Source organism: Rhinoraja longicauda, chromosome 13 (assembly GCF_053455715.1).
Source record: "Rhinoraja longicauda isolate Sanriku21f chromosome 13, sRhiLon1.1, whole genome shotgun sequence".
NCBI lineage: Eukaryota > Metazoa > Chordata > Chondrichthyes > Rajiformes > Arhynchobatidae > Rhinoraja > Rhinoraja longicauda.
This window is the reverse complement of record NC_135965.1, coordinates 31,542,342-31,556,123: the sequence shown is the minus strand read 5'-3', so window position 1 is coordinate 31,556,123 and position 13,782 is coordinate 31,542,342. Positions and strand designations below refer to the sequence as shown.

The 13,782-nt window shown below is 45.5% G+C and overlaps 1 protein-coding gene across 1 annotated transcript in view; it reads left to right on the top strand.

Moving 5' to 3' along the window:
* Nucleotides 1–5,881: 5,881 nt before the first annotated feature.
* LOC144599214 (espin-like protein) overlaps nucleotides 5,882–13,782 on the top strand; it is a 43,801-nt gene continuing 35,900 nt past the window's right edge. The window contains exons 1-2 of the mRNA XM_078409972.1: nucleotides 5,882–6,175; nucleotides 8,579–8,769. Of these exons, the coding sequence (XP_078266098.1) occupies nucleotides 5,882–6,175; nucleotides 8,579–8,769 (485 nt within the window). The remainder of the gene's footprint in view (nucleotides 6,176–8,578; nucleotides 8,770–13,782) is intronic.

Below are 13,782 nucleotides of genomic sequence, written 5' to 3'. Positions count from 1 at the left end.
AATCCGTATGATCCTTAGAATCATGTGTAAAGAGTTGTAAGAATGAGGAGACCGTGTTCCAGTTTAGAATGTATTGGCTGAATTTGGGAAAGGTCAACTTCACAGCATCTTAAGTAGGTCACTCTTAAAATAAGCAATGTTTAGATGGAACATCAATCTCATTTCTTGCAGTATTAACACCACGAGGCTTCATTGAAGCCTCGTGGTGTTAATACTGCAAGAAATGAGATGATCAACAATTAGAGGCTTCAGGTAGTAACCGTAAATAGCTAGATTGAGCCCTATATATACATTGAAATATTTTATTACATTAGAAGCATTATACCTGTCATTTTTTAAAATCATTTTTATTCTTTTCAGAAGCCATCATATATAACTGGAGTGATCCAGAAATAACAAATTGAAGTTTATATCAATTTATATGGACAACAAGTTCCTTCATATAACTTCTAGCATACTATTGGGAATTTTCCTAACATTTTTTATTTATGTAGTATTATGTATCAAATAAAACATACCAAAATCAATGCTTGAGGCACAACAGGACTGTTTATTGGTGATGCTTTATTATTGTCAAGTACCGAGATAAAGTGAAAAACCTTGTTTTGCGTGCAATCCGGGCAAATCATACCACATTTAAGCACACGAGGTCGTACAAAAGAGAAAATAAACCGTGCAAAATATAATGTAACAAATTTTTAAAAAGTGCAGATATAAAAAAATGCAAGGGCTGCATTGAGGACGATTGGAAGATCGGGAATTTGCCCCAAGCAGATGTGAGGTTTGTTCAAGAGTGATAGCAGCTGGGAAGAAACTGATGGTACATACTTTCAAACTTTTGAATCTTCTGTCCGATGGGAGAGGGGAGAGAGAGAGAGAATGACCTGGATGTGAGTCGTCCTTGATATTGTTCACAGGTTTTCCAAGGTAGCTTAGAGTATGGATAGAGTTGATAGGGGGGGGGGGTGACTGGTTTGCATGATGGACTGGACTGCAGTTGTCATAACGAGCCGAGATACATCCATATAGGATGCTTTTCATGGTGCACCTGTAGAAATTGGTAAGAGTTATTGGAGACATGGCAAATGTCCTTTGTCTTCTGAGGAATTTGAGAAATTGGTATGCTTTTGGTCAGAGTGTCAATGTGGTTAGACCAGGACACATTGTTGGTGATATCTACATCAAGGATCTTAAAGCTCTCGGCCATCTCCACTTTGCACCATTTATCCGGAGCATGTACTCCACCTAACGACCATTGTAATGTGATATACTGAAAGTTGTAAGCACCTCTGCAAGAGTAGGTTATGTATGCACTCCAGACTGCTCCTCAGTTCAATATTACCACTGATCCATGATAGGTATTTTACCTTCTATCTTATCCCTTGATTTCCTTGGCAGATGAGGAGATACAATTCAATCAAATGTCACACATTTGAAAATAAATGTATCAGGCAACCAAATCTCCAGCACCCTATCTCAGCTGGGTTAATAAATTTCTGAGATTAGTTTCTTGTCATCTCTATAAATAGAAAATGTGTGGTTGGGGTGGGACAATTAGCTACTATGCTAAAGCATTTAGCTTAATTTCATTAATTGAAAGTGAACATGTTTATCTTGGATATTTAGGTGCTGGGAGTGCCTCAATCACCAAAAAGCCCACAAGCAGGAATGTTGAAATCAACTGCAAAGTCTCCCTATGCTGAATCCTTAACACAATTTTCTCTGCCCTCTAAAAATAATAACTGCTTTGCACAATCTAGCAGGGAGATTAATTGCCCTGTTCACCATGCATTTTGCATCTATGTGAATAAAGTGCCAGCAGCTTACCGGAAGGTTCTGTTGCATATAAATATCTAAAACTGTCTAAATTCCAGGAAACAGAACAACGAGGTTGCAAATTTATTCTGCAGGAGAAGTGGATTTAAAAAAATGACACCAGAGTGCGACAACATTTTGCCAACAGCAGAACAGTGCTTTTTAAATGATTTAAATGAAGAGAAACAGCACCACTCAGCACTGAAATAGACAACGTTAATGAGCGATATAACGATCTCCCAATGGCAACAGAATTCCTGACGGCAGTGGAGTTCTCGACCCCGTGACCTACACAAACTGAGTGTAGTACCAGAAGACATTGGGGGAACTTCCACTGTATCCAGAAAAGTGGTCACTAGGGCAGCTTGCAAGTAAGAATGAAGCCCCAGGGACTGTGAACACCAGCCACCAGCATCCTGTTGGCCAACATGCTGTCCCAAGAGTAGTAGACTTGAGGGCTTAAAGACAAGACTGCTTTACCAAAGGGACATGAAGGAATGCTGTGTACTCTTGTTTCACAGAGACAGGGCTCTTCCCAGGCCAACAGACTCAATCCTCCAATCCAAAGATTTCTTGATCCATTGTCTAAACCGGGCGGCTTCTTCAGGAAAAGGGAGACTCAGTGGTCACTGTGTCATGGTCAACTGTTCGTAGTGGTCTTACCCAACCCCTGCTCCCCACAACTTCAGGAAAAGGGAGACACAGTGGCCTCTGTCTCATGGTCAACTGCTCATAGTGGTCTTACCCAACCCCTGCTCCCCACACCTTGGACATCTAGCAGCGAAGTGCCATCCCTTCTACCTCCCAAGAGAATTCACCTCCATCATCATGACTCCAGTCTACATCCTACCACGGGCAGACATTTGGCTAGTGGCTGAAAGCTAGCCATGGTAAACAAACATGGGACAACATATCCCACTCATCGCCGGTGACTTAAACAAGTCTAGGTTGAAGAAGTCACTTCCAAACTACCCCCAGCACATTTCCAGCAGAACCAGAGGACCAAACACTCTCAACCCCTGCAACTTCACCGCCAATAAAGCACATTGCTCCATCCCTTACCTTCACTTTCGAAAATCGGACTAGCTTGCTATGCTCACTGCCGTGTCTATGCAGCAACTAAAGAGCGCAACTCCAGTGGAGAAGATTGCACGGAGCTGGTCAGGGGAGGCAGAGGAACAAAGTTGCACCTACTTGACATCAGGAGGCTTGGTGACACCTGGGTGATGTTCAAGGACTCGACAACGGACCTGAACAAATACATCATCGTTGTTATTAACTTCAAAAGGAAATGTGTGGAGGAATGTGTTCCAACCAAGACAATCTGAGTGATCCCTAAACAAGCCTTGGATGAACGAGGACACCTGTAATCTACTGAGGACCCGAGCTTGGGCATTCAAGTCTGGCGATATATGGTCATACAAGAAATCCAAATGCAACCTCAACAATACCATTGGGAAAGTGAAGATAGTTTGGGCAGAAACTGGAGGATCAGATGAATGTTCGGCAGCAGTAGCAATTCTTGCACGCCATCACTTCCCAAAAGGTGAAACCAAATATTAGCTCACGTAACAGTAATGCATCACTGCTGGACGAGCTCAATGCTTGCTTTAAAAGGGAGATCATCAATATACATCTTGAGCCCCCACATCCCCCCGACAACACTAATCTAAATCACCAAGGCCAATGGCAGAGATCCTTCATGAGGGTGAACCCCCAAAAAGCATCCGGCCTTGATGTTGTATCGGGCTTTATTCTTAAAACCTGTGCGGACCAACTGAATGTGGAGTTTTTGCAGACATTTTTAACCACTTACCATTAGGTCTGAAGTACCCATTTGCTTTAAAAGGACATTCATATGACTGGTACCCCCATGAAGAACAAGGTGACATATCTCAGTGACTACTGACCAGTGGCACTAGCATCCATTGTGATGAAGTACTCTGAGAGGTTGGTTGTGATGCAGATCAACCCCTGCCTTAATAAGGACCTGGACCCAAGAAAACTTGCCAAACGCCATAACAGATCAACAGGGAAGCAATCTGGCTGGCTCTCATAGAAACATAGAAAAATAGGCCATTTGGTCATTCGAGCCAGCACCGCCATTCAATATGATCATAGCTGATCACCTAAAATCTGCACCCCGTTCCTGCTTTTCCCCATATCACATGATTCCTTTAGCCCTAAGAGCTAAATCTAACTCTCTCTTGAAAACAATAAATTCAACAAGTTTGGCTGCAATAATGGGAAGAGCAAAAGTGAATGAGTCAAGTCAAAGACCAGCTTGTGATGAGGAATCTTCAAGGTGAAATGTTAACCGTTTCTCTTTCCATTGGTGCCTCTCGCTCTGCACTGGACCACTTGGACAATAAGAACAAGGTGTCTCCTGGTGTTGACTTTCTCCGAAAACACATCCAGAACAGCAGCATTGCAGCATTAAAGAAGCTGGGTGCACAGTCCCATCTCTGGCTGGATGCTCCCGAGTGCTCCCGACTGTGCGACGCCTTCCAGCAGAGGTCGTAGGCAATGAGCACCTTTCCTTTAGCGAATGAGTGCCCGGCACCTGAAGTAACGTCTGATGCTTAAAAGTGCATACAAATTACCGAGGGACCCTGAACTGTAGAGAACTCCTGGGGGTCCTCCAATCAGGGCACAGTTTACAGAGGATACAGAATTCCATCCCAATGGGTCTGCAAGCAAAACACAAAGAACTGGAGTAACTCTGCGGACCTTGCAGTATCTGTGGAAGGAATGGAAAGCTGACAATGTTGGGTCAGTTTGAGGAAGATTCCCGACCAGAAACGTCACCTGCCCATTCCCTTCACAGATGCTGCCTGACCCTGTTCGTTGTGTTTTGCTCAAGATTCCAGCATCTACAGTGACTTCTGCCTCCAATGGGTCTGCGTGTAGGGATTTCTCCGAGCTCTGGCGGTTCTGGTTGCCCAGATAAAACTCCACCACTGACCGGCACCACAATCAGTCACCAACCCCGGGGACCCTAGGTGCTGGAGTAACTCAGTGGGTCAGGCATCATCTCTGGAGAACATGGATTCCTGAAGAAGAGTCTCGACCTGAAACATCACCTATCCATGTTCTCCAGAGATGCTGCCTGACACGCTGAGTTAACTCCAGCACTTTGTGTCCTTTTGTGTATTAACCAGCATCTGCAATTCTTTGTTTCTGCATACTATCTCTAAAGATCATAAGGTCATGACTCATAAGTGATAAAAGCAGAATTAGGTCATTCGGCCCATCAAATCTGCTCCGCCATTCAATCGTGGCTGATCTATCTTCCCCTTCTAACCCCATTCTCCTGCCTTCTCCCCATAACCCCTGACACACGTACTAATGAAGAATCCATCTATCTCTGCCTTAGAAATATCCACTGACGGACTCCACAACCTTCTGCGGCAAAGATGTCCACAGATTCACCACCCTCTGACTAAATAAATTCCTCCCCATCTCCTTCCTACAGGGACATCCTTTAATTCTAAGGCTATGACCTCTGGTCCTAGACTCTCCCGCTAGTGGAAACATCCTCTCCTCATCCACTCTACCCAAGCCTTTCCAAAGCCAAAGATGCTCTGCCTGACCTGCTGAGTTAGTTACTCCAGCACTTTGTGTCTTCCTTTGCCTTTGCAATTCCTTGATTCCACACCCAACTCCTTTGGGCTGCCTGATCACCACCCCCAGCAGTTGCCTTTGACCTGCTCCTAGGAACGAACCTGAGGAAGGGAGGTAGAGGGGGAGGGGGAGTAATGTGATACATGACAGTGCAGAGAAGCAAGTACTCTTCCTATTCTTATTTATAAAAGCGGTTTGTTCATTCACCCTTCCCTGGTGGGGACCGGGAGAGCCGGGGCCGGGGCCGGGGCCAAGGGGTCAGGAACTAGCATCGCTGCGGAGTAATTAGCATTATTGTGGACTGACTATTGAGCTGTACTATTAACCGACTACACCCGATCCGGTAACTGAGCCCTCCTGTGACAACGTGCTGACAGAAGGCAGCTCGAAGCTGGGGACAGCGGCCGGCAGCGGGACAAATGGTTGAGTGGCGCACACAGGGATGGTTCCTCACCCGTGCCTGCTGGCCGCCAAGGACGGGGACCTGGAGGCGCTGAAGGGCTTGGACGCCCACGGCAGGCTGAATGGGAACATCGAGGATCACCTGGGCGCCTCCCCGGTCCACCTGGCGGCCAGAGCCGGCAGGCTGGACTGTTTGAAGTTTCTCATCACACAGGCTAAGTTGTCAGCGAACAAAAGGGCCAAAAATGGAGCGACCCCCACCCACGACGCCGCTGCCACCGGGAACTTGAGGGCACTCCAGTGGCTGACCAGCTCCGGTGGCTGTGACATTCAGGTAGGCGACCGAGGCGGCAGCTTTAGTTGGTGTCACAGAGAGTAAAGGAGGCTAAGCAACACACAGGGGAGCTGTAGCACGGCAACAAAACATAATTAGCACAGCAGGATGTAAGACAAGAGCACAGTACTAAAGTCAAACTCAGGAGCCGTGTAATGTGCTCGAGAGCTACAAACCAACTGTACACAGAAGATGTAAAAGGACTATTCTAATATGTACAGTGTATTGCAGGGAGAGAACATTACATAATGGATTTCTACAGTGGTTGCACATTTTCATACCTAAAGTATACATGTACTTTATATAGGAGAGGAATAATGACATCTATATACTAAAACTCTCGTTTGTCATCTTGTTTGTGACTGAACTTCAGCCAAAACGGTACACGATAGCACAACAATTTTAGGCCCACCTTACTCACCATTGTCACTTTAGTGATAATGCAAGTAGTTTTATTGAAATCGGTGTTATATTTTTAAAGTTATTCACATTTTAAAGTTTAAAAGGAGGGCAGGGGAGGAGGGAGGGGGGAGTGGGGGAGAAGGGAGAGGGGAGGGGGGTTGAGGGGAGGGGGGGGGGGAGGACAGGGTGCTGCACCAATGCAGGAGAGGTTTGTGCCCAACGGGTCCACTTTGTCTAGTTAGCTCATAAAAATATAGGTTTACAGGGTCAGTACATTGAACTTTAGGGATGTCGAGCAGTAATTACAGCACAAACGCACACGAGGTAAACATGGACTGCATATACCATTACTAACAGAAGTGTCAGGAACTAAACATATATTCAGGAGGTGAAGGGAGACAGTGAAATATATGCAGGAGGCACACAGGAACCATGAGTTTGAAGCAGGCGATACACAGGGACAGGACAATTCACACAGGAGATACAACAGGGACTGTACAATACGTTCACAAGGTATTAACAAGACTGTACATTATGTATAGGAGGTATAACAGGAATTGTGGGATATATTAAACAGGAGGTATGCAGGGAGCATGTCCTAAATGCTGGACGTAAAACAGGACTGGACTGTATAGATAGAAAGGTGCTGTGAAGGAACAAATAACAAGCTTTGGCTCTACCTGGGGTAAGTCACACATCCACAGGCTTCCTGGAATTTTTGTAGCAACAACATGTCCTGTAGAGAGAGTAGATCACTAGGTTCTGTTTATGCTGGTGAGGGTATTGATATATTCTCAGGTTGATGGGTTAGAAGGCTTAAATGAAGCACCTCTGAAGTTGTGAATGAAGGCAGCATTTGGGATATGTCATGGATCAGAAATATGGCCAGTGCTGCTTATAGATGGAATCTATGTTCATAGACGGAATTGGCAGGATTGCTATTGACAGAGGAGTGTTTATTGACTGAAATGCTGGGTTAATGAAAGGTGATTGTTCTGGGCAGGTGGAAATTTCTGAAGCTGCAAAAGGTTAATCTATAGGTATCTCAGAAAAGGAATTTGAGGATTGTAAGATATTATGTCTTCAGCATGTCGGTAGAAACCAGCACAGGTTTTCAGTACACACTGTTGGTCTTTGTTTTTGTAAAAGTACACTGCGCATACTCACGAGACTGATAAGATGTTGAATATATCACATGACACAAATCATACCATTCTAGTACTCAGTTCTTAAAGTTACAGTTACCATTATATACACTACAAGGATAGTGCTGGATAAATGTGTAAAGTCATCAGCATTGTGTGTGGCAGTACTAAATATTTGCTGGAGTTTTGTACTAACTATTTCCCAGGCCTACCTGAACTATTGTGAACTGCTCTGCTTTTGTGTTATAAGAAAGGTACAAAGGCACTGAGAAGTATATAGCAAAGAACAACATGATGCCATCATGTTTGGCATGGACATCGTGGGTTCCTGAGCAGAACTGTTCTCTGTTATATGTTAGGTTTTAGCACTGGGTCATGAGGAGAAGCTGTAGACAATGGAAATATTTACACAAAGGAGAAGGATCATTGATGATTGATGAATTAAGGAAGTGTAGAAAAGCCAGCAGGGTTACTGTCTCAGCTTCAGTGACCCAGGTTTGATCCTGACCTCGGGTACTGTCTATGTGGAGTTTGCATGTTCTCCCTATGTCCACATGAGATCTGTCTGGGACCTCCATTTTCACCCCACACCCTTAGAAATGATAGTTATGGAACAGAGAGGGTATCCTGTCCATCGTGTTCATTCTGGGCAAAGGTACACACAACACACATCTTGTGCTGTAGAATACTGCATGGCAAGAACAGGATTGAAGTTATCTAAAGTCGTTTGTAACAGGGCTCTCATGAGGCAGCAGACAATAAATGCAAACACTACCACGTGGAACACTTGGTTTTATTTAAACAATGATGGCCCTTGTTTTGACAAAAGATCCACAGGAAAATATTTCATCTCTAGGACCGGGATGACCACGGAGCAAATGTTCTGCACCTTGCAGCTCGATTTGGCCGATTGGAAACTGTGCAGTGGCTGCTGCAGGCTGGGTGTGATCCCATGCTGGAGACGGACAGTGGGGCAGTGCCAGCACACTATGCAGCTGCTAAGGGAGACTTTGCAAGCCTGAAACTGCTAATCGCACACGCTCCAAGGTAAGTGGCATTCAAAGGCATCCAGGTGAAAATAAAAGTTGATAAACTACTTCTGACAGATTCTTTTGGTGTATCTGTAGAAATGGAGTCTTTGCAGATGTGCAGAATTTCCTTAGACTTCTGAGTAGAGGCTTTGATATACTTTCATCGCCTTAGCAGCAAGATTACAATAGGATCAGCCACGATCTCACTGTATGATGGAGTTGTTTCGAAGGGCTCAATTGTTTACTCTGGCTGCTGTTTTGCAGGTTTGTGTGTCTATTCCCATGCTGGTAAAAGTATTGTAAATCTGTTGAGTGACTTGGGACACCCTGAGGTCATATTTAAAACAAGAGATTGCAAATTATTCCTTTCACTGTGGGTGGTTTACATGGGCAAGGCTCTTTGGATCCAGTACCTCTGCTGTTGTACATCAAGATCTCCCCATCTGCCAGCATCCATGGGAGTACTTTCAACAGCAGGACTGCAGCGTTTCAAAATGGCAGCTCACCACACCTTATTCAGAACAATTAATGCTGGGAAGTAAAAGCTGACCTTTCCTCTGATACTCACATCCTAAAAAAATTAATTAAAGGTGAGACTCAGCTACTGTTCATTTTTTTTAAATTCTTGTGGTCTTTTATGGAGAATTATTTGGAGGCAGCATACATGGTTGTGTCCCTTGGTCAGCTCTTGTGGATACCAACAGCCTTTCTCCAGTGTGGCTTTCTAGGGGACTGACATCTAGATAACTGGAATAGGCCACTGTGAAGCCATAACTAGGCCGCACTTCAAAAATCCCTTACGAAGGTGCTGTGAGCAGCTACAGTCCAAAGAGCAGTTTTGTATAAACCAGCAAACAGATGGTATTGTTTGAGGAGTTAAGATTGCCAGAACACCAGTGAGAACTCTCCTCTGTTTCCTTAAGATAGTGCCATGACGCATGCAGAATTTACATACTTTTACGGCTTTGGTCTTGATCTTACTGTATGATGGAATATACAGTAACTGTATTTAGTGTGATGCTTGACTACCAAATGGGCTCATTGTCTGGGCATCCAAATGAAGAATGGCCACGCTAATGAGGGGTTGAAATGAAATGTATTTTCTTTTCTTTATCTTTCCTTACTCGAAGACTCTTGACTTTGTATCTTAAAATTGTGGGTCCAAGTCCCATTTCACTAATACATGCATGTCCACTTCAGTACAGTGTTCTCGTTGGCACTGCCTGAGATAATGGGAAATGGCAGGTAACCAGCAATCTTTCTCTTTTTATTTTGTAATTAGTCGTCTTTTATTTGATACCAAATGACACACTTCATTGCCGTTTCACCATAAATAAAATGCAAATGATTGACTTTGGGACGGAGACCTCTGTGTGGAAGCCTGAACTCTGATAGCCACGGAACGTGTATTGAATCATCCGGTTACCAGGCTTCTTTAACCTCTATTGTGCTCTTCAGTCTGCCACCTGTTTAGATGATTGGCTATGCATGGAACAACCATGGCCTTTCAAAGAGCTAATCCCCACTCGGAGGTGCAGTCTGTTTAAGGATCAGTCAGTACCTCATATCTAATGCAGTGTTTTTCCTTCCAGCACTTGATGCTCCTGAGAATAGCTACAGTCCAAGGAGCAACCTTGCGTATACCAGCATCTGGTGGAATTAATTGAGGGGTCCACCTCCTTTTCTCCCGTTCCCTGTACAGCATCAGGCCTTCTGTCCACCGTAACTTTCTTTCCAAGATCCAGAAACATCACTCTCTCCTTGACAATTTAGCTGCAACGCTTGAAACTACTTTCAAACTCTCTTTTGGTAAACACCATAATGTTGCCAAGGTTCGTTCAGGATTAGTGAGACTCCCACTGATTGTTTCCTCAGACTTGGGGTGGCACCGTAGAGCAGTAGTAGAGCTGCTGCCTCACAGCGCCAGACCCAGATTCGATCCTGACTACGCGTGCTGCCTGTGCGGAGATTGTGTGTTTCCCCCTGTGGGGTTTCTCTGGGAACTCCGGTTTCTTACCAAATTCCAAAGATGTGCAGGTTTGTAGTTGGCTCTTGTAAATTGCCCCTAGTGTGTAGGAGTGATGTGTAAGAAGGAACTGCAGATGCTGGTTTAAACTGAAGATAGACACAAAAAGCTGGAGTAACTCAGCCGGCCAGGCAGCATCTTCTTCGGTCTGAAGAAGGATCATCTTCTTCAGTCTGCCATCTTCTTCAGTCTGAAGAAGGGTCTTGACTCGAAACGTCACCCATTCCTTCTCTCCAGAGATGCTGCCTGACCCGCTGAGCTACTCCAGCTTTATGTATAGGGGTGATGGTGTGTATGGGTGATCAATGGTCGGCGTGGATTCGGTGGGCTGAATAGAATAGATAGAATAGAATTCCTTTATTGTCGTTGCAACAGGTACAACAAAATTAAAAATAGCAATCCTGACAGTGCGTAACACGAAAAGTAAAACATATATGCAATAAATGCAAAACAAATAAATACAAATGTATTAAATACAAAAGTTTTAACAGTGTGACCTAGTGCAGAAAGTAGTGTTCAGTTCTCGTATGGCCACGCTGTATCTTTAAAAACTAAAAGCTGCTGGCAGCCTTCACCTCCAGTTGCAGTGTAATTTTTGTTGGAAGCTGCTGAAGGTCCCTGAGTAATTTCTGACACTTCATTCAGTCTGACGGGGCCTGTCACAAAATGCCAAATGTCCATGTTCTCCAAAGATGCTGTTTGACCTGCTGAGTCACTCCAGCACTTTCTGTCCTTCTCTGTGACTCACTTGCAACCAGTCACTTTTACACACTCACTGTGGACGTGTGGCGGCGCCTAACGGCTGCGGCTCGCTGGCAGTCTGTTTGTCCTTTGTCCTTTTTTTGTTTGTGTGTTGGTGTTGGGGTGTTTTGTTTTTGGTTGTGTATGTATGGGGGGGGGGTGTATGAGTGGGAGGGGGTGTATGTGAGGGGGGGAAAATCTTTCCTTTTTTAGGTCTCTTCCTCGGGGCGAGGCTGGCCACGGGGCCTTCCATCGCCCGGTGCGGCTCGGCCACGGGACTGAACAGTGCCCGGTGCGGCTCGGCCATGGGACTGAACAGTGCCCGGTGCAGCGCGGCCGCGGGGCCTTCCATCGCCCGGTGCGGCTCGGCCATGGGACTGAACAGTGCCCGGTGCGGCGCGGCCGCGGGACTGAACAGTGCCCGGTGCGGCTCGGCCGTGGGGCCTTCCATCGCCCGGTGCGGCTCGGCCGCGGGGCCTTCCATTGCCCGGTGCGGCGCGGCCGCGGGGCTGAACAGTGCCCGGTGCGGCTCGGCCGCGGGGCCTTCCATCGCCCGGTGCGGCGCGGCCACGGGACTGAACAGCGCCCAGCGCGGCCGCGGGGCCTTCCATCGCCCGGTGCGGCGCGGCCATGGGACTGAACAGCGCCCGGCGCGGCTCGGCCGCGGGACCTTCCAGCGCGGCACGGCCGCGGGACTTTCCATCGCCCGGTGCGGCTCGGCCGCGTGGAATTTCCATCTCCTTGTGCGGGTCGGTCGCCTCGGTAGGGGTCGAGTTGTCTGTACGTGGGAGGGGCATGGGGGAAGAGAGAGGGGAAGTTTTTGGCCTCCATCACAGTGAGGGGGTGTTTGGAGTCACTGTGATGGATGTTTGTGTTGGGGTTGTGTCTTGTGTTTTTTGTACTGCTGGCTAAGTAATCTCGTCCGGAACGAATGACAAATAAAGTTATTTTGGATTTTTTTTTGGATTTTGCAGTATTGTGCCACTACAATGGGAGGCAATGTTGATCCTCAAAGGGACACAATCTATCCAGGTCCAGTCCTGACACCCCATGTCTCAGGTAGTGTTCATGTTTTCAAATGTTCTCTTAAAAAAAAAATCTCTGTGTTCATAGACACAAACTCCTCCAAGAAACAGAATAATTGAAATGAAATTTTAAAATTGCAGATGCTGTGACCAAAAACAGAAAGTGGTGGAACAACAGCTCAGACTGCAGCCATAGAAAGGGAAACAGAGTGAACATTTCAAGTCAATGGAAAAGAGGGAAAGAGAATAGTTAATTGTCCTCTACTTCTTAACTAAATTGTACTTTCCTGGCATTAACTCCAAAATCAAGTTAATAACTATACCCAGGTAATTGTAGGAAGGAACTGCAGATGCTGATTTACACCGAGGATAGTCACAAAATGCTGGAGTAACTTGGCGGAACAGGCAGCATCTCTGGAGAGAAGGAATGGGTGATGTTTCGGGTCGAGAATTTTCTTCATTCCCAGGTATTCAGGTCACATAATCTCATTTGTCTTTTGGAAAACTCCCCAATCCCATTGGAATATAAAAATTAACATTTCATCCATTTAGGAACTGCAGAAAATCCTTTTAGTCCACCATAGCATCTTCATGAAACCATTAATACCTTAAATTACTAGCTCTGTCTTCCTGAATTATTGAAGTTCTCTATATGCTTGTGCCTTGTTTCAATTTTCCAATTCATAGTTTAAAGGCCCTTGTATCTTCTGCCACCTTGTGATAACTGTCATGTTTGCAATTGTTCCATTCCAAGTAACTGCATTTATTTTACCTCAGATTTAAAGATACAGCATGGAAGCAGACCCTTTGGCCCACCGAGTCAGTGCCGACCATCAATCACCCCGTCCACCAGAATCTATCCTACATTCTAGGCACAATTTACAGAAGCCAATTAACCTACAAACCTGCACATCTTTGGAATGCTGCAAGTAACTGAAACACTCAGAGAAAACACACGCCATCACAGGAAGAATGTACAATCTCTGTAAACACAGCACCCGTAGTCAGGATCGAACTTGAGTCTCTGCCGTTGTAAGGCAGCAATTCTACTGCAGCGCCTCTGTGACACCCACGATTGCATTTAATCTTTATTCTGTTTTATTTGTGCCTCTTTTTAACTTTGAGCAGTTCTGCTTCTTGCTCCAATGTACATCAGTCTGCACGGGATATCTAAGCAGCTAAACATTGCTATCATAACAGCTGGGAAATTTCACAAGTAGCTGACTGGAGTCTTAAT